This window comes from Argiope bruennichi, chromosome 6 (genome assembly GCF_947563725.1).
Source record: "Argiope bruennichi chromosome 6, qqArgBrue1.1, whole genome shotgun sequence".
In the NCBI taxonomy this organism is placed as follows: Eukaryota; Metazoa; Arthropoda; class Arachnida; order Araneae; family Araneidae; genus Argiope; species Argiope bruennichi.
Window position 1 is genome coordinate 40,312,725 of NC_079156.1, and position 21,111 is coordinate 40,333,835.

Sequence of the window (21,111 nt, forward strand, 5' to 3'; positions counted from 1 at the left end):
GAAGGTTTCAGTTTCTGAGTTACATTATTTCAAATTATACACCGGTATGCTGCTGAAGATATTCAAAAAAAATTCTTTATAAGCAAAACGACAAAAATGGGTAAAACGGTAAAGATGAACAAATTTTGCATTGGATATGGCGAAGAAATTTCATGATTATGATTAATTTTTTTATATACTTCGATTGAGAGGTCAAAAATCCAATTGAGAGTGGAATGTGCCTCAATAGAGCTATTGATAGTGCAGACACAGTAAACAAACATTAAAGCTTTGTTTTTGACCTTATTTGTTAGATTTTTCTAATATTAGGTTTAATATTTTGAAAGCACAAGCAATTATAAGTTTTGAAAATTTAGTTTGATAAAAAGGCCTGAAAAATATAAAACTCCTGCTATTCACCAGTTTAACAAAAAAAGAAACAAATATTTTTGTCACTTAATTGATTGAATGAATTTATTGATGAACTTTTTGGAAGCATTAGTTGACACTGTCATTTTGTTGTTTTCAAAAAATTAAAAATTATTTTGGCAGTGCAAGTTTAAGCCAATAAAGTCAGTTTCAAAACCAATTTTGAGAATTTGCAGTTTGCATCTGGCAATGTTTATATTATACATTTTCATCGAAAATGGCTGACATTGGTATGCCCAGTCGACACGAAAAAAGTTTGGGATTATTAACTACAAAATTTGTTTCTTTACTTCAAGAAGCCAAAGATGGAGTTTTGGACCTTAAAGTGGTTAGTACTCATTATCCATGATAATTCATTTCATGATTCCTTTTACGAAGAAAATAAATTTTCTGTTACAGGCAGTTAATGGCGCCAGTTTAAATTATGCACAATCAAAATTGCCGCTTTAGAGTAATAGTTTCGGATTGGAATGTTATTATGATTTAAGTCATTACAGTTTTGATTTTTATTGTGTTGAAGTTATTAATGAATTATATTCTATTAAGAAAATAGAATATTGATTAATATTCATTTTAAATAAAAGGAAATTTACAAACCAAAACCAGTTTTAAACCTGTGATATCATTCTTGTTGGCAGTCGATGTTGTATTGAAATTATATTATATGGTTATAATATACTTTATTAATGAATGCTGTTACGTACTAAAAGTAAGAAATGTCTTTTGTATTTTCCGTATCGCATAATATTAGAGCTGCAAGTTATGAAATGTTTACAAACAGCCAAACACGTGATCTAATACCTATGATAGGTTTCGAAATAGAACTCCGTTACAGTTAGTCTTCAACAAGTTCGTTTACAATTCTGTTTATAGAATTTGTTGGTTAAGACATTGTGATGCATAACATTTTGACAGAAATGCATCATACTTCAAATGCCATTATTTATATATGTATTTACATTTTTCTATGTATTTTGTCATTAATCCGGAAAGACATTTGGTAGTAGTAGTTTTCAAACTTTAAAAGCGGATATTAAATTAAATTCTATTTCAGAAAAATATTTTCTTTCTTATTTTTAAATATGAAACTTATATTTCAAAGCCATTAAAATCCATTTTAAAATGCTTTCTCTCCATTTTAATAGCAGTTTTGATTGTGAAAATTTGCATTCGCCATATTAAATTAAATGCTTAATTGTATTTTGTGTTTTCCTGATTAATACTGCAGCTGATGTATCCAATTCATCTATAATTTAATATTGTACCAACTGGTTTTATCAACCAGCTGCCTTGCATTATTCACCTTCTTTACATTTGTAAATGGTTCTTGGAATGCATTTTTTTAAAACATTTCACCTTATTATTTTATATAACTTAAAAAAAATTAATTTGATAGAATAATGAACTTGCATAAAATTAAAATTGCACATATTATGAAATTAATGAAGGACTGAAAATCCTATGAAAGAGTTAAAATTGGCAAATTGTTTTGATGATTAATAGTAGCATGTAAAAATATTGTTACATATGAATAAAAATATTGTTACATATGAATGAAGATATTAAAATTAAGAGAAAATTCAACATAAATGAAATAGTTCAAGATTTAAGAAGTAATTTTTTTAGTCTTAAGATAATACAAAGACTATTTTTGTAAAATGATTGTTTTGAAAGATATGAACATCAATTTCCATAGATAAGCCATCTGTTTCTGCGCTGGATTAAGTTTTCTGTTTAAAAAAATAATATTTATTGTATCTTTTTTCCTCAGACTGAAAGTTCTTTTTGATGATAAGAATCTCTGGAGCATTTCTATTCATATTTTGCAGCTCCATTAATTAGCTACACAAAGCATTGAATTCTCTTTCTTGAATATCCAATATATAAAAATCTCGTGTTTGTGTTCGTACTCCTCTGAAACGGCTCGACCGATTTTTGTGAAATTTTTTATGTGTATTGATATGTATGAGAATAGACCGTAAAGTATATTTCATAATGCTGGGTAATTAGGTTGTGCGACTGTTGTTGGTTAATGTCACTGGCCCATTGTCATTCCATGATATACGCAAAGTGAATGGACAACAGTATCCAACATATAAAGATGCATGCCTTTCACTCAGCTTGTTCGAAGACGATAATCACTGCAACGATATGCTTGCTGAAGCAGCATTGGGCTGTGCAGCAACACAAATTTTATTCGCTATAGTATTGACTACATGTTTCTGGGATAAACAGACACGTTGTGGGATAATCACAAAGATTCAATGACTGACGATATATTTCGTCCAATTCATACAAGTGTAACGATCTAACTATTACATTCAGCAACATGTAGAATGAAGCATTGATTGCTGTCGAGGATCTTTACATTGTCATTGCCAATTTATCGCTCATTTGTTTCGGTATGATTTCTCCACACCGAAATGTATCTGATTTAATGGACACTGAAATGAATCGGGAACTGCAGTACGATACTGCAGAAATGGTAGCAATTGTTGCAATGTCTCGCTGCTGACACATGAACAAAAAATCATTTACAACTGCATTATGCTGGCAGTTTCAGCGGAACAAGGTGTTTTTTTTTTTGTTTGTTTTTTTTATACACCAGGTGGAACTGGCAAAGCATTTTTTATTTCACTAATTCTGACCGAAATGCGGTCTAATAATGGCATCGCATTGGCCGTTGCACAGGGGTGTTTGTGCTCCGGGGAAACCCCGGAATTCCGGGGATTTTGAACTTCGATCCCCGGAATTTCCGGGGATCGTCGTTCAAAAGGAAGTAGGAATAATAATGAATTATTTATTTTGATCTGGGTAATTTTGTTTGCTTTGAAAGCAGAAAACGCAAGGTCAGTGTGTGTGGTGAAAACTTTTCCTTTCTTTCTCCAAAGGCAGTGATAATGCGTGAAAAGGGGGAAAAAACTTCTTTTTTGTTCTTTCCTTATTGCGAGTTATGACTCATTCCCCCGGTTCTCGGACATTCTCTTCTGGATTCTTTTCGGCAAGTAGGCGCGGCATAAAAAAAAGGGGGAGACTTCGTTCGACCAGATGTGCGATCACGTGACTCTGGGTTCAAAGGTCTTATCTCTACTGGCGTGGCGCCAATAAGTAGAGAAGGGGGATTTTTCGCCGTATTAGCTATTTGTCATTGATCGCTTCGCAACTTTTTTTTCTCCGCTGTGTAAAATTTTCGTTTCATTTATTGATGCACGTGTGAATTTTTCGTTTCGCTTATTGAAATATTTTTTTATTTATGTACGCAAGAGAATTTCACTTTGAAATTTCAGCATATGAAACAGAAATTACCCCTTAAAAATTCATATCTAATTAGTTTTACAGCATTAGATCCAGAGCTAAGAGGTAAAACCAGTACAATATTAGCTTTTGAAAAATTATCTTTTATGTCCCATATTTTTAGTGATAATGAAAAGTCAAAAGTAGAAGCTGAAATAAGGTTACACCAGAGTGATATTGATATCACCAAAGAAATGCTCTACACATCTGATGAAAGTGGAAATCAAGTCAAGTGTACAATTGATAAATATTGGTCTAAAGTTTTTAATTTAAAAGATGATTTCACAAATGATTATAAGTATCCTACATTGGCTAAATTGGTCAAAGCCTGCCTTAGCTGCTTCCATGGCCCATTAGTGGAAAGTGCATTCAACTTAATGGATACACTTGGCACTGACTATAGAACCTCTCTTAAGATTGATTCCCTAGATGCAGTGCAGACTATTAAATATGATTTAATGGCTTCTAAAGAAACCTCATGTGAAAAATATGGCTAAAAAAATCCAATGACTGATCCAATTCACGAAGATCTCTTACTGAATATGAACAGAAGTTGGAAAACATATCAAGAGGACTTAAAAACATGTATTGCAGATGAGTCACCTATAAAAGTCTCTGAAAAACCTTCTACATTAGCAGAAAAGCAAACTGCTTCTACCTCTGCATGTGCAGTTCTCGAGGAAATTTCTTCAACTGTAAATGAGGAAAATAAAAGTCAACCTTCCTGCAATTATGAAGTTCACCACAAAAGAAAGACAAGCCCACAAACATCAGAAAAAAAAAGAAAAAAAAAAAGCAGCAGAAATTAGATAATTTTTTTTAAATGAATTAATTCAGGTAATTTAAAAGATTTGCATAAAATGTAGTAGTTTATATGTTTGAAAATTTATGGTTATTAATTTTGCAAAAAAAGTAATTCATTGAACTTTTATAATTAGGTCATTCAATACTTCATAATTGTAATTTTTCATTTCTCCCCCCCCCTTCTCGAAACTCCAAAATGCCGGTAGTAAGTCCGTAAAAGTTTCAGGGGATTTTTTGGGGTCCCACAAACACCCCTGGTTGCATCATCTGGCATTGTAGCAACTTTATTGGATGGAGACAGAACAGCTCATTCAGCATTTAAGCTGCCACTGAATATTCAAAATAACCCAGACGCAACATAAAATAACAATCGTCTGTGGCCGCAGTATTGAAAAAATACTAAATTATCATCTGGGATGAATGCACTATGGCAAAGAAACATTCTCTTAAGGCATTGAACAATACACTCAAAGATATAAAAAACAACAACAAACGATTCAGTAGCATTCTGCTACTCTTTTCAGGTAATTTCAGACAAACACTTCCCATTGTTTAACGTATGCTGATGAGATAAAGCTCGCTTGAAATCATCGCCACTGTGGCGTAACGTTGAAAAAGTCCAGCTAAAAATAAACATGCTCATCCAAATGCTACAAGATCCATCTGCTGACACATTCTTGAACCAATTGTTAGATATCGGTGATGGAAAAATTGCTGTCTATGAAAACACTGGATGCATAAAATTGCCCACTAATTTCTGCACTATCCTTGATTGGCAAAATGCTCTCATTGACCGCATATTTCCCAATGTATGCATTGAATACAAAAAATATGCATGGCTGGCAGAAAGAGCCATTTTGGAGCAAAAAATGTGGACGTTGATGATTTAGACTTCAAGATACAGCAGTCGTTGCCAGGCGATTTGGTATCATACAAATGGATCGATACAGTTTGCGATGCTAACGAAGCTGTAAATTATCCAACAGAGTTTTTGAACTCACTAGATTTGTCAGGCATGTCACTACACCTTCTACGACTGTAAGTTGGATCTCCGGTTATTTTACTTCGGAATTTGAATCGGCTGTGCAATGACATGCGATTGTTCATTAAAAAATTGATGAAAAACGTTATCGAAGCCACCATTTTGAATGGTAAATTCCGAGCCGAAAATGTTTTGCTGCCACGAATTCCAATAATTCTCACAGACGTGCCAATCGAATTCAAACGCGTTCCATTACCTATTAGATTCGCATTCGCAGTGACAATCAATAAGTCGCAGTGCCAAACGATGTCTGTTTGCGGCTTAGGTTTGGGCAACCATGTTTTTAACACTTGGCATGTTCTCGCGTGGGCAAACTATCGAGCTTATTTGTGTTGGCTAAAGATGGACTGAGAAAAAATATCGTACATTCAATTGCTTCAAGATACAGCAGTCGTTGCCAGACGACTTAGTATCCTACAAATCGATCAATACAGTTTGCGATGCTAATGAAGCTGTAAATTATCCAACAAAGTTTTTCAATTCACTGGATTTGCCAGACATGTCACCACACCTTCTACGATTGAAAGTTGGATCTCCAGTTATTTTACTTCGAATAGCAATGGTACGTGATTGGTCATTAACACCTTGCCTGCCACGGTCGTATATATACGTCTCGCTAAGTCAATGTGTTAACTGCCCCTGGCATATATATACATCTCGCAACTATATATGTGGCACTGGGGACCAAACCTCGCAAGTTATCCTCGGCTGGTAAGGGATTTAAAAAATGATGCAAAACATTATCGAAGCCATCACTTTGAATGCCAAATTCTGAGCCGAAAATGTTTTCTGCCATGAATTTCAATGATTCTCACAGACGTGCCAATTGAATTCAAACACGTTCAATTTCCTATTAGATTGGCATTTGCCATGACAATCAATAAGTTGATGTCTATTTGCAGCTTAGATTTGGACACACCATGTTTTTCACACAGACAATTATACATGGCATGTTCTCGCATGGGCAAATCATTGAGCCGATTTGTGTTGGCAAATACGGACTGACAAAAATTATTGTACACTCAGTTGCTCTTCGAAATGAATATTGATTTTCTTTATTTTATTTTTTATACTTTAAGATAAAAAAATATTACTTTTTTCACTTTACGTTTAATTTTTAAGAGATCAAACAATGTATATGTTCATTACATTAATGAAATACATTGTATTAAGAAAATGAATGTTTGTTTGTTTTTAATCAGCGATCATTGTCTACAGCACTCCATTCCTCTTTCTATCATAGATCCCATCCCCCCCACACAATGCATTCGTTATTTTTTAATTAACAACCAAAATATTCACTAGAAATAATTTATATGGCGGAACAATGTTTGCCGGGTCAGCTAGTATATATATATATATATATAAATGGTTGCTGTAAATAATGTGATATAACTAATTACATGTGACAACCAAATTGAATTCACTATTATAAACAATATGTTATTCATTTATCTAAACCAAATATATTTATTGTGTAATCTGCTTATTCCTTTAATTACTTATCTAAACTTTGTTTAAATGTGGTATTCTCTATTTGGTAAAACAAGAGAATTGGGTACCAGGCACTTGTTAAGTCGTAAAAAAAACCTAGCCTAACTAACATAATAAGAAATCCAAGAAAAGATTGGTGCATTCAGAAAGCTAGAACTTAGCTTCATTGCAACCATGTACCCAATTCTACAATAGCTAAATCTGTAAAATGATGAGTTAGGAGTAAAATCTGTTTTCTGGTGTTTCTGTTCTCATTTGTGGTATGGTATTCTGTTTGCTAAATTGTGGTAAATATTAACTCATCAATGATCTGCTCATCAATGGCCAGTTACAAAATACACTGATTGCTCAAGCAACTACCATTGAAAAAAATTTTTGAAAGCAGAAGAAAAAAAAAATGTCAAATTCCAAACAGTTAAGGTAAAATGTTAAAATTTAAACAAACTTAGATAAAATTATCAAAGTAATAACTTAAGTTAAAATTTCTTGCAATGTTTGTGATGAGAAGTTTCAATTAAAATATGAGAAATATATAAAAATAAAAATCACAGGAAAGTAATTGGAGCCTTTGATTTGTGGTTTGTATTACTTTTTAACAGCACTGAGGTAAGTGGTAATATTTTTTATTGTTGATCCTCCAGAAATATATCAAGAATCCATTCATTTGTATTTTTCACCTCCCGCCAAAAAATTATAAAATCAGGTTTCAAACCCTTTTCAAACAAACTTCCATTTTATTATGATGATGGCCAAACTTTCCACTAAATCAAACTTTCTTGTATATAAAACAAAATTGCTATAGGTTTCAAGCCATCTTGTAATTGAAATGTTTTTGTCAAATCATATGAACCTGTACTAGTTTCAGTATTGCACTGAAATTGAATTCAAGAAAATATTGCTGGTTTTAGAAAAATTTAGGAAAATGATCAAAAACTTAAAAAGATATGACAACTGTTATCTCTTAATGTCTAAAATGTAGATCATTTTTAAAATATTAATTCATCTTCTTTTAGGACTTAAGAAAATTTCTGTAGTGAATGAGTTTTCATTCTTAAAACGAGAGTTGTGATTTGCAACAAAAAAGGAATTGGGCTACCATATTTGACAAGCCATATAAAAATTCTAACTGTGTGATTATAACTTTTGTTGAACATGTGTTTTTATTTATGCACAATTTGTTCTGTTTATTAAAGTTTCAATACAGTATTGTTCTATATTGATCCTTTCCAATTTCTACTACATCAGCATTTAATGTGACTTTAATACCTGTAACTGTAACTCTCATGTTTTCCTGCACATGCATGATGTTTTTGTGTATATTTAGCCATTTTCAAATTATTTTCTATATAAAATTTACTCTATTTTTTAAAAGAAAACTGTGTTACAAGCAGTTTTATCTCTTAAGGTAATTTTCTATTAAAATAATCACAATAACTATGTCATAATACATGTAGTAATTTTACGAGTTAAGGTTACTGCAGTTGCATACACTGGTGAGCATTTGTTAGCAGCTGTGCTAACTCAATGAATTTCTCAGAAAAGATGATGTTTATCAAAAGCTGCCAAAAGTATCAAGAAAAATAATTATAATTTTTTAAATTTGAAAATTGTTAGCTTTTAATTATTAAGATTTATGTTTACATAAATTATGTTTGATTTAGGTTTATTATGTATGTTTAATAATTCATGAAAGAAAAGCAGATTCATATATATGTTGTTGTTTTCTTTGTTGAAGTTGCAGTAATGTTTAAAAATTAAATGAAAATTCCCTTCCCATATTGTTATTTTTTAGCAGCTTAATTCAGAGTTATCTTTCTTTGCAGGCCGCAGACACTCTTGCTGTTCGTCAGAAAAGGAGAATTTATGATATAACAAATGTTTTGGAAGGCATTGGTTTGATTGAGAAAAAATCAAAAAACAGTATACAATGGAAGTGAGTCAAATATTTTTTTTTAATATAAAGTAAACATTTTATCATTGCTTCAACAAAATAATTTGAGCTGGATGTAGATAAACTCTCTCTCCCTCTTTCGTACTTTTCCATAGTTCTAAATTTTTTGTGATACAATTTCAAATGCAAAACTTGATCTTCTGTATTAATGAAGTTGCATTTTATATTTATGATTCATAATCAAACAACCTCACATTGTTGGAACTTGAATGTATGGAGGATAAATTTTTGAGTTTGATGTCCTTATCATGTGATTGCAATTTTAAAATTATCCTCATTTAGTTTCAAAATAAGATGCTAGTTGAACTTAAATTAAACTTATGATTTTTTTAAAGTACTGATTTAGTAAACAAATAATTAACCAAATTCGACAAATTGTGTGAAATTTACATTATTTTTTTATTCTTGCATTAAAATTTGTGCATTTGGTTTTTATCAATACATGTTTGTATGATGGTTAATAATGTTTGCTTTTCTAACTGAAATATTTTATTTTGTAGATATTTGTCATGTAATATATAAATGTTAATGCTGAATTCACTTAATATAAATTAGCAAATCTTAATCTTCCTCCCCTCCCCTTCTTTGAAAGAAATTTGACTAAGCTCACTGGCATGTGATTTAACATTTCAAAAATTATTTGGCATTTAAAGGGGTTATTTTTAAATTTGTTGTTGAATGAATGCAAGAACCAAGAATGGAATTCTTAGCTACCTGACATTTTGTACAGAAAGGTCATTACAAAACCATTTCTGTGTGAAAAAATGTTATTGTAACTCTAAAAAATTTTAAATATTAATTAATGATCATTTTAAAAATTGTTTTAAAATCTTTTTATAAGTACTGCTAAAAAAAATTTTTTAACCTGAATTATTTTTGTAGCATTGTGTATTTAAAAATATTTTTTAAACAATGTGAATTGCTATTCCACTGGAAGTCACAGCCCAAATGTTATTCTAAAATAAATATTTTTGGTTGAAGAAAACTACATTAAGTCATATTTTGTATAAATAAGAATTAGAATGAGTAAAGTCTTTTATAAAATGAGTACCTTAAAATTATTATTATTTTTGATAATTTTAGAGGTGCTGGACCAGGTTGCAATACCAGAGAAATATCAGACAGGCTCGTTGTTTTAAAGAAAGAGTTAGAATTCCTGGATCAAAAAGAAAAAGAACTGGAGCTACATGAACAATGGATAATGCAGAGCATTTGCAATATACGGGATGAACCGGAAAATGCAGATCTTTCATATGTATTGTATGAAGATATCTGTAATGCTTTTGATGGTGATACAATGATTGCTGTTGAAGCACCTATTGGTACTCAGTTGTCTGTAAATGCAATGGAACAGGTAGGTTTGTTTCTTTTCCTAATTAAAAGTATAATTTTTGTTTCATAAAAATGTTACTTATCCAAAAATAAAAATTGTTAAAAATAAAGTTTTAAAAAAAATTTCAATTATTTGTGATTAGAATTTTTATACATGAAATTATTTTAATTAATGCTAGTTTGGATTATGAAGTTTTCAGTTATACATTAAACAGTGCGAGGTTTAAAACTAATATGTTCTACATTTATCCTTTATTTTAAGTTTTGATTTTTAGCCTGTAATATTTGCTTCAATTTTAAAAGCTTATTTATAATATAATTTGTAAGCATATTTTTATTGATTTGTTTAAAATTTAAACAGGATGAACTTGATTCCCGAAATAAGTTTGAGCTTCATATGTCTTCTTCTACTGGACCTATAAATGTACTTCTGCTAAATAAAGATTCTGCACAGCCTATTCCAAAGGTAAGAAAGTTATCTTATAATAAAATAATCTTAGTTAGTTGTCAATTCTGAAATATGGAAATGCATTTACATTTAGTAATAAGATAAATTCAGGTCTTTTACAATGCATAAGTCTTGTATTAAAATAAAATGGTATGGCCCAAACTAACTAGTAAAAAGAAAAAGGAACTGAAAGAATATACATCTAATGGGAGTCTTGTTCGAGGTCTAACAATTACAGAAATGTGCTGACATCACTGCATATCGCTCCTTTGCGTAGTAAATTCATTTAAAATTTTGAAACAATATATATATTCATTAATGTAAATAAACTGCATTTAATACTAAGAAATTTTAAATTATCCTTAGAGTTCCTCCTCCAAGTTTGTTTGAGTTTTGATTGCCTGTGATGATTTTCACTTATAGAATTAGAAGTTCATGTGGTATAAAACCTAATTCTCATCAAAAATTGACTGTATTGTAGGCCTAGTTCTCATTAAATCCATTGTTGTAAATCGGATTCTTTTACATTGGTGTTGAAAGTGGGATTATATTCTATTTATCTCACTATAAATTATATCTGTGCCTCAAAAAACCTTGCAGATTCAAAGTGAGGCATTGATTTAACTAAATAAGCCAATTGATTATGCTCTAAAATTTATTTGAATAGCTCCATCTGTTAAATGCTGAATTTTATTTATGACCAATTGTGAAACAAGAATTTATAAAACTGGTTAATATAATCGTGAGATTTTTCATTTTAATCCTGATTGTTAGATTTGAATTGCATCAATAAGTGTGAGATGTATTAAATTAGTCCTCACTTTTTTTATTATTAATCTTTATTTATATATTTTAAATGAAGGAGCCTCCAGCTGCTGAACCAATGGTACAACTCCCTCCTGTTCCAATACTGGAAATTCCTAAACCAGAGACTCCCCCAAAAGTTGTTCCACCTCCCATTGTGGAAATGAAAAAAGAAGAACCACCAGTTGCTAAGCCTATTGTAAGCCCTGCTAGAACTTCCAGTAGACAAACAAGACAGGCATCCATTGGGGTGAAACGGACCATTGCTGCAGTCATGAGTGGCAGTCGATCTTTACAGAAAAGGAGAGAACTTGAGGTATATTTTTCTTTCCTTTCCATTTTAAATTGATAATTAATAGCATATATTAATGTGGTAAGTTTGAATTTCTACCTCCAGCCTCATTTTTTATTTGATGTACAGTAGCAAACTAAACGCCGTGAAAAATTGGGAACAAACGTTTTTTCCAATATTATATATATATGTAGAGACATTTAAGCCTATATTTTTCTAAGAACAAATGCTAATATTTCTTCAAAACAAAAATTTCTAAGATACACACATTGAAACAGTTTCTTTTTTCTTGAAAAATTCATTTTCAGGTATACAAATTGTAAAATAAATGCTTGCATGCAAAGTGATATAGAAAATTCTCCTACCTGTTCTTCATTTATTTCCGTTGAGAGAATTTTCTACATGAACTTCACAATTCGTCAGTCACTGCCAAACCAAAGATAATTTAACGAAACCTCATGGTGAAGCTTCCGAATTCTTATCAGGTCGAAGATTATTTTTTTATTTTTGTGGTCATTGCATTCCGACCAAGATCCTATATGTACAAACATGTAACTGTTAATGGCTCAAAAAACAGGCCTCTACTAAATGGATTACTCAAATATCTTGCATGCCCTTGGGGAAAGCCTGGTTGAGATTAATACTAAACAAATGGATCATACTTCAAGAATTACACTCCCTATCATAACAATTGAATGTAGAACTTGATGAATGCCTGGACTAATATATATATATACTAGCAGACCCGGCCACGCGTTTCTGTGGCTAAGGTTTTTGTTATATTACATAGTAGTAAACTATTCAAGGGAAACGGTAGGAGAACACCAGTCATGGGGACCACCATGCTTTTTTACACAGATGCCATTTGTAAAAAAACATCTGGACCTCCATGATTGATTTTCTACTACCGTTGATATTGAGCAAAAATCAATACAAAAAAAAAAATTTAAATTTCTTTATTTTTTGTATTCAAGTTTGTAATGAATTAGTACATTGCAAAGTTGTTAGTAAAAAACACGTAACACTTAAACTTATAAATGAGGTAGGTAGGGCATATAGTTTTAAATCTTTGACAATAATGTTTATTATTTTGAATTATAAATACTTTTAATTTCAATTTAATTTAGACCTAATCGGTGCACAATATTTTTGGTTAACCTGTCTTTAGCTAACATAAATAGATTTGATGGTTTTCCTACATGTGAACATGCAACATATAGTTGCCCATGAGAAAAACATGGATTTTCCAAATCTAAACCACAAATGGACATTGTTTGGCCTTGAGACTTATTTATAGACATGGCAAAAGCTAAACGAATTGGAAACTGTAACCTTTTGAAGAGTATCGTAGATTTTGATGGTATCATCGGAACACGTGGTAACAGGACCACTTCTCCTTTAAACTTTCCGGTTAAAATGATAGCTTCAAGTATATTTCCGGTTATCTTTTTGATGACCAAACGCGTACCGTTGCATAATCGAGGTGGATTCAAATTACGCAGGAGATTAATAGGTGAACCAATCTTTAATCGAAGGTTATGTGGTGGCATTCCAGGTATATCTAGTTAATTTAAAAATTCAATTGGAAAATTTACACTATCATTTTCATCAACAACAGTATCGATTGATTTAAAAGACATCAGATCGCCTGGTAACAACTGTTGTATTTGGAAGTTAATTTTGTCAACATCAACATTTTTGGCTGCCAAAATAGCCCGATCACTGAGCCAGTTATGATTCAAGTAATTACTCTGTATATCCGGAAAAATACTCTGAATCGATTCATTTTTTCCCTGAAGAACAGTGCAGAAATTGTCTGGCAGTTTAATGCATTGCGTATTTGGTTGCAGTTCTATTTTACCGTTCCCAATATCTAATAATTGTTCAGAAAATAGTTGTGCTGATGGATCATTTTGCAATTGTACGCGTATGTTTATGGCCAATCGAAGACTTCGCCATAAGAATGATTGTTTTAAACATGCATTAACCTCATCCACGAAAGTAGAGTGAGGTATAACCGGTAAGGTCTGACGGAAATCACCAGACAAAAGTAAGATAACACCACCGAAAAGTTTATTATTGCCGTTTAAATCTTGCATAGTTCTATGCAATGCTTCGAGTGAATATTTGTGAGCCATTGTGCACTCATCCCAAATTATATTTGAACTCTTCCGCAACACTGCAGCTATTCCACTATTCTTTTTAATGTTACATATTGCGTTTGGTTTATTATGAATGTCCAAAGGCAGCTTGAATGTTGAATGTGCCGTTCGCCCACCATCTAGCAAAGTAGCCGCAATGCCTGACGATGCAAATCAACGATGATAATAAAAAATATTTGTACAATTATTGAAAAAGTGTGAGAAGCTTTGTACCACTTTTTCATATATATATATATATTAATTAACTTTTGATCCTGAAGCCTTAAGTACCCCATAACCATCAAAATACATATATCATACAGTGTGATTTGATGTATAGTAAATATATAATAATATAACTATGTGATAATACTTACATGTATATATTTTAATTAAAGATTGTTGAACAATGAAGCACTAATAATTAAAAAGCAAGAAGAATTCCACTGTTATTACTTTTACTATAATATGAATTCAATTCATACTTCAGTCTAAATAACACGTGGTCGGCTATGCTAATACCAAAAATTGAAAAAGTAAGAACAATTGAATTTCATTGTATTGCGTTTACTACGAAATAAATTTAACTTATACTTTAGCCTCAGCAACACGTGGTGGTTATGCCATTAAATTGTAGCTTATGTGAAACGTTGGTACTTTTAACACAGCGCCATCTGTTAGAATACTTACTGAATCCAGTCAACAGATATCGCCATCTGTTAGAATCGCTTGGAGCTAACAGATAATTGTGACTGTCAAATAATGAACAAATAATTTGTTCCTTCTTAGTATAAACTCTTTATGATGTATAATAAATCCTCTAACTTCAGTGATACAGATTCTGGCTTCCTCAGCTTAAAGAAAAGTTTTTAAAAAAAAAAAAAAAGTTCTATATTCCACAGATGAAGTTGCCATGAGATTTATTCCGTCATTGATACATTTGTCTGTTGCAATAATTCCAAATTCATTTACAAAATGAAATCGGTTTCAGAAACATTTATTAAATAATGATAAGCATTGTAGCTGAAGTGAATGATAGCTGACATAACTTGATACGTACATGCAGTTTATTAATAAAGAAATGAAAAACTGAAACGATTATTGTAACCATTCTTTATCATATCTTCAATAATTTATATAAAAAAAGATTAAACTTCATTTAGCATCAAATGAGTTAATATTTTTTTTACTAACCGATTAGAGGAACTTATTATTGGCTTGTTCACTTACCTTTTTTACGATATCCTTAACAAAAGAATAAAATCATTTAATTGAAAATTCAACGAAGGTAACAAATGTTATTGCCGTACAACATTTTTCTTAGTAAATAGTCAGATAAAGAATCGGAATTCATTCAAAACGAAAAGTAATAATTATCCGTGTGCATCTCCAAGTATTTTTCCAAACTTCTTTATAATTTAAAAAAAAAAGCAGAATTTTAGATGTGATATTAATCAGTGATCCGTTAAAAAGTTTGTAATTAATCATTTTCAAATAAAATATCTTATTTCTGAGAATTGCCACCGTGCACAGTAATACAAAATTCAAACATAAGATCGTGATACTTTATCCGTTGCAACGTATGAAATTTATTGTATGCATTAAAAAATAATTGTGGAAAATGATATCTTATTCCTGAGAAACGTTTTGGGATAGGATTATAAATAATTCGAACATTTGGATTCGAAACATAACGCAAATGTGTGAGTTTTTCTATGCCAGTTGGGGTAACGCTATGCAGATTAGAAATTTTTAATTTCCTTTATTCGGTTTTATTTTAATTCAAAAGTACTTAAGAATGAATTTGAAAGATCGATTCATTAACAATGTTTAATTTTAAATGCATCAAACATTAAGAAAATAAATAGAATCGTTTCAAATATTCAGCCGAAAAATCTTAAGCCTAGCCTCGTGACTGTTGGGGGAAAAAAACTGAAGCCGTACTGATTTGGCGGTGGGGAAAATGAAAAAAATTTTTTGGCGGAAAAGTTAGTTTTTAATTAATAATTAAAGATTCAGAAAAAGGGCTATCCTATCTTTTAAGTTAGATCAAACTGTACACGGTGTGCAAATTTGATTAAAATCGGTTAAGTAGTTTAGGAGTCCATCGCGGACAAACAACGTGACACGTAATTTATATATATTAAGATTTCCATATCCGGATCAAAGACTCGCATGTTGATTCCCTTTCTGTGAAAGATTCACCAAATATACGACCCTCATGCTCATAAAATCTTATTATGGTTTTATGCTGGTGTGGAATGGAAATTTGAATAGGTCAACTGAACAAATTTTGTTCTCATCATTTAATCAACGTTTAAAATTCCAAGTTCTGACTCAAAAATGCTTTCATATAACTTCAAAATAGAATCTTATGTGGCTAAATTAAATTTTATATTATATATGTATATATTTATAATATCATTTTCCTTTTTTGCATAATTTTCCCTTTGCATAACTGCAAAAATATACATGCGGAAGTTTTATTTGATTTTCTTTTCAGTTTGCAATGATAACAGTTGTAAATTACTACTTTTTTTTTTACATACTTTTCCCTTCTCATTCATTTAGTATTTTTCTTTGTTTGAAATTCTTATTGAGTAATAGTAATTTAATTTCAGCACTTCTTATACAGGACACTTGACATTTATTTTTCTAATTTATTTTTTATTTATTTATTTTTCTAATTGCCTTAGGCAGCAGAAGAAAGTGCAGCAGCGGCGGCAGCATCAGGTCGAATGGCAACGCGGCAATCTCCCAGGAAAGGTCCTCCTCAACCTTTAACTGTGCTTTCACCTGTAACAAGGAAAAAAGGTGCAGCAAAATCAGACTCTGTTGATTCATCACAAAATGGTAAAATTTTATTATTATTTCTAAATTGGTGATAGTTTTAATAATATGCTGATTTAACCAAACTAAATTTAAAAGTGTAACAATGCATTAAAAGCATTTGTTGTCTGATGTGTTGTTCTACAAAGCTAGAGCTGATTAAAATTATTGTAAAAGAAATCTTTGAATAAATTTTATATTGGGATTAATTGAAGTATTAGAATTTGAAGTGTCTCTACAAATTTTTTCAGAATTTCATAAATATTCATTTATTCTAGTGTCATAAAAATATATATAGCCTGGGATGTAATACCTTTTGGGAATATTGAATTTAAAGTGGAGCTAAATTAGTATAGAAAATGAAAATTAAAAAAGAACTAGAGGGTATTATAAAAGTAGCCTTGTTGCCTTCCCCTCTTGAAACTCCCACTAATCATTTATAAAAAACTTTTTTCAATTCTAGGGGGGGGGGGTATTTTATTTTAAGTCAAAGTTACTTGTTAGAAGAGCTTTTGGTAGTTTTACTTCAATTAATTTTTGTGCTAAACTTAAGATTTTTTTGACAATATGCTGGAAAATGTGTATTTCATTTATTGTGAGCTTCTACAAATAAATACACTAAATGATTTAAAGCTTCCAAAAGTAAAAGTGAAGCAAAATGCTTATGTTGCTTCAAATTTATTTGTAAATCAATTGATATTCTTTCCAAAACATATCAAAAGTAAATTGTCGATATAATTCCTTTTTTACTTTTTTTTTTTTTGTTTATGAACTATGTAAGGAGAAAAAAATGTAATCTTTTTTTTTTTTTTTTTTTTTTTTCCCAGATTAGACGCAAAAGCATATTTGTAAGATTAATATGAATAAATTATAATTAAGACATTTAAATACTTGTCCATAGAATAAATATTTTTACTTCTGAAAACTTGCATGTGATTTTATAGTATGTGTAAATAAAATGGTTCCTGAAATAATTTCTGTCTTGAAGGAAATTGATTTTAAGTAATTAATTATTCAATTTTGGATAATTGTATTGTACTCTTTTTCTCCCTGATTCTTTAGCAGCACTTCCATCTACTTCAAATAATGATGCAAACGATGCAGACAATTTGCTTGATATTTCCAGGGATCTACTATTTAACCCTTCTGCAGGTTTGTCTTCTATTTTTAGCTCAATATTTCATTAATGTATCTGGTTTTTATTATTTGAGGGGTCTTGCCATGGAGTATCTGTTAAATCTATTGAAAATCACTTAGCTAATTATTTAATTCATTTATTTTTCAGATGATAAACTGAATGAGCAGTTTCTGGATGATCTTATTTCAAAAGAGAGTAAGTATAAAACTTAGACTAAGCTTTTAAAAAACTGATGTATTGCCTTATGAAATTTTGTATTAAAAAAATAGAGAATTTCAATATTTTTTAAAACATTTATTATACTTTAAAAAAAGTTGAAAATTTTCAAAAGAAAATTAAATATGTTTCAAAAAATTAAAAATATTAAGTGGAAATTTGATTAGTGTGTATGTTATATGCATATATTGTTTACATTAAAATAAAGATTTTTGTAAACCATATTTACTTTAATGGAATTGGATTATATGTAGTGCAGTTATGCTCCTACAAATTATGGTATGTAAAATGAACAATTGTAATGTCAGATTTTAATTATTTTAGTGACAGATACGTTTTTGCAAAATTTACAAAAAAAAAAAAAAAAAAAAAAAAATTAACTCTCTTTCTCTTTGTGTGTAAGTGAGAGAGAGATAACCACCAGTCATCTTGGACAAGATGGTTCTTATTGTTTTGACTTTATTGATTTCTATTCTGTACTTTTTGAAAACATGGATTGTATCAGCCTGATGAACTGTAATAAATTCCATTACAAACATGGATTGTATCAGCCTGATGAACTGTAATAAATTCCATTACTTAATGGTTTCCAAGTTATATATATATCGACACAACTGGTAAATTATTTTCTATACTAAATTTAAAATACAATATTTCCATTCTGAAGTATATTATTCATATATGAAAAACTTTTATTTATTATCTTTATAATTTATAAGAATATATCAAATGTATTGCAATTAAAAGATTTTTCATTAATTTTTCCAGCTTTCTCACCACTTCTGAGGTTAAGTCCACCTCCAGGTGCAAGAGATTACTTTTTTAATCTGGATGAAACAGAAGGAATGTATGATCTCTTTGACATACCTCTCATTGCATAAGCATACAGTGCGTTATGTATATTGTACAGTTGTACAGGCTCCTAAAGATGTAAATATTGGAAAGAAGAAATTATACTTCTGCAATAAGAATTTTATAAAAAAATATTGTGCATATCTATTTATTTCATACCAGCATCTTTTTTTTTTTTTTCTCCTTTTTTAGCAAGTTTCTGGAAGTGGAATTGATTTTTATTTTATTTTTACCGGGAGGTTTTTGAAATTTGCTCTATTGTGAAATTGATCGGAAATTATTTATGTACAGAGTACATATTTTTTTTTTTAATGAAACATGATATTTCATGTGATAGTTAATTATTAAATAAAATTATTATACATTCAATGATATTATTTCTCAATTTTATTTAGAAATCAAAGAATTATTCTTGTTGCAAAAGTTACTGTGGTACTTCTTTTCCGTTTTTTGAAAATGCATATATGAGGCTTGCATTGTGAAAGTATTTAACAAAATTTTTTCTTTTATGTATACAGTGTAAAACTATACAACTGACAAGCCTTTGATGTTGTTGTTATTATATGCTAGTTAGTTTTATTTTATTTGTTAGCATTAAAAGAACTTGTTTTATAGTATGCTAATAATATGAAATAACAGTTAAAATCATTTTTAACAATATAACTTTATAAGTGGAATATATTATAACTTTTTCTAAAAGGATGTGGGAATACATCTGTACTTAATTTTTCTTTTATCAGTTTGATGGATGTCTTAAGTGTACTTTTTTTTTTCCCCAAGTAATAAATTTTAGATACAGAATTAATAACTTTAATTTTCAAGTTGACACACAGAGATATATTATTCTCTTAATCTTGTATATTTGAACAATGTCTTTGTTTTAAATTTATTTTCTGCTATTATGTGTCATTTTTTCTTTAATTTGTTACTAATCATTATTTTCAACTATCTTCCAACTTCATTACAGTGCAGAAACAGTTGAAAATATTAATGAATTTGTGTACCTTAAAATTGATAATTTTAATTCTTTGTTATATTCATCATATCAGTTTTTCTCCCCCCCCAATTTAAATGTCATTTAAATAAGTTTCAGTTCCTTATTTTTTCAAATAACTTTCATGGGGCTCCCCCCCCCCAATTTCTCATAATTGATTGCAATATCTCCTAAAATGTTAGTCTTTAAAGATAAATAAAAGTTATGAAATGATCTATTTCATGTGCATGGTGTTGTTTTCATTGTAAATAGATTGATTAAATGTTAATCTTTGTACACTTACAGACATTGCATCTGCTTAATGAAGCATTTACTTATTTTCTTAACAACCAACCACTTGTACAAATTCAAATGATCCAGTTAATAATCTGTTGCAAGCTAGTCTGATTCATAGTTGTAAGTTATCTAAAAACTGCATCTCTGTATGCAATTAATGTTGATTTTCGTGTAAGAAAAAAAAAATTTATTGCATTTAAGCATCAGTCTCTTCTCAACTATTTTGAATGCATGAGTTGCTGTGAGGAGGGAAAAAAATCGTTCATTATGTTTTGTTGCAAAGAAATTCTTTTAAAATCCGGTATTTTTGATAAAGAAACAAAATGGAATTATTTTCATGCATCATTTGAATTTTATTTCATTCATTATGTATTATATGTTAATATTGTTTTTATATGCATCAAAATGTATAATTTTGTGTTACTTTAAAGTTTATAGTGTTTTTATTGAGATGTTTATTATTTTGAGTTTAGAATGACTCATTCATATCGTTAATAAAGTATCTGTTCCTATGACTTAATAGCTTTTGTGCATTCATTCACACTTATATGCAACTATTTAGAATGTAAATTATTGTTGAATTGATGATAGTTGGACTCTTTATAATTTTTCTATCAACTTGTGGCTTTTTTTTTTTTTTTTTTTTTTTACAAGATGGTATATATAGATTTGCATATCACATTTAAAACATGTGAACTACAACTCTGCAAATATCAAAATCTTGAGGAAAGCTGCCAATTAAGATGGCATATTTGTTATCAAATTATACCATTTTTAAGGAAAAATTTCCATCAGA

The 21,111-nt window shown here is 29.9% G+C and overlaps 1 protein-coding gene across 2 annotated transcripts; it reads left to right on the forward strand.

The window, feature by feature from the left end:
• Positions 1-597: 597 nt before the first annotated feature.
• LOC129971456 (transcription factor E2F5-like) lies at positions 598-20,830 on the forward strand. 2 transcript variants are annotated; one of them, XM_056085235.1, is made up of 9 exons: positions 598-736; positions 8,866-8,975; positions 10,077-10,347; positions 10,687-10,791; positions 11,636-11,893; positions 16,707-16,863; positions 17,902-17,991; positions 18,125-18,172; positions 18,962-20,830. In XM_056085235.1, the coding sequence occupies exons 1-9, from the start codon at positions 626-628 to the stop codon at positions 19,072-19,074; spliced, it is 1,263 nt and encodes a 420-aa protein (XP_055941210.1). In that variant the 5' UTR covers positions 598-625; the 3' UTR covers positions 19,075-20,830. The 2 variants fall into 2 exon arrangements, with proteins under 2 accessions (XP_055941210.1, XP_055941211.1); XM_056085236.1 differs by having other exon boundaries at positions 17,905-17,991.
• Positions 20,831-21,111: the final 281 nt, after the last annotated feature.

Excerpts from the sequence above, each read along its gene's own strand:
- LOC129971456 (XM_056085235.1), top strand. The coding sequence starts at position 626 with ATGGCTGACATTGGTATGCCCAGTCGACACGAAAAAAGTTTGGGATTA. Across the intron at positions 8,976-10,076 it reads AAAAACAGTATACAATGGAA|AGGTGCTGGACCAGGTTGCA; the intron begins GTGAGTCAAATA and ends TGATAATTTTAG. Across the intron at positions 16,864-17,901 it reads TGTTGATTCATCACAAAATG|CAGCACTTCCATCTACTTCA; the intron begins GTAAAATTTTAT and ends CTGATTCTTTAG.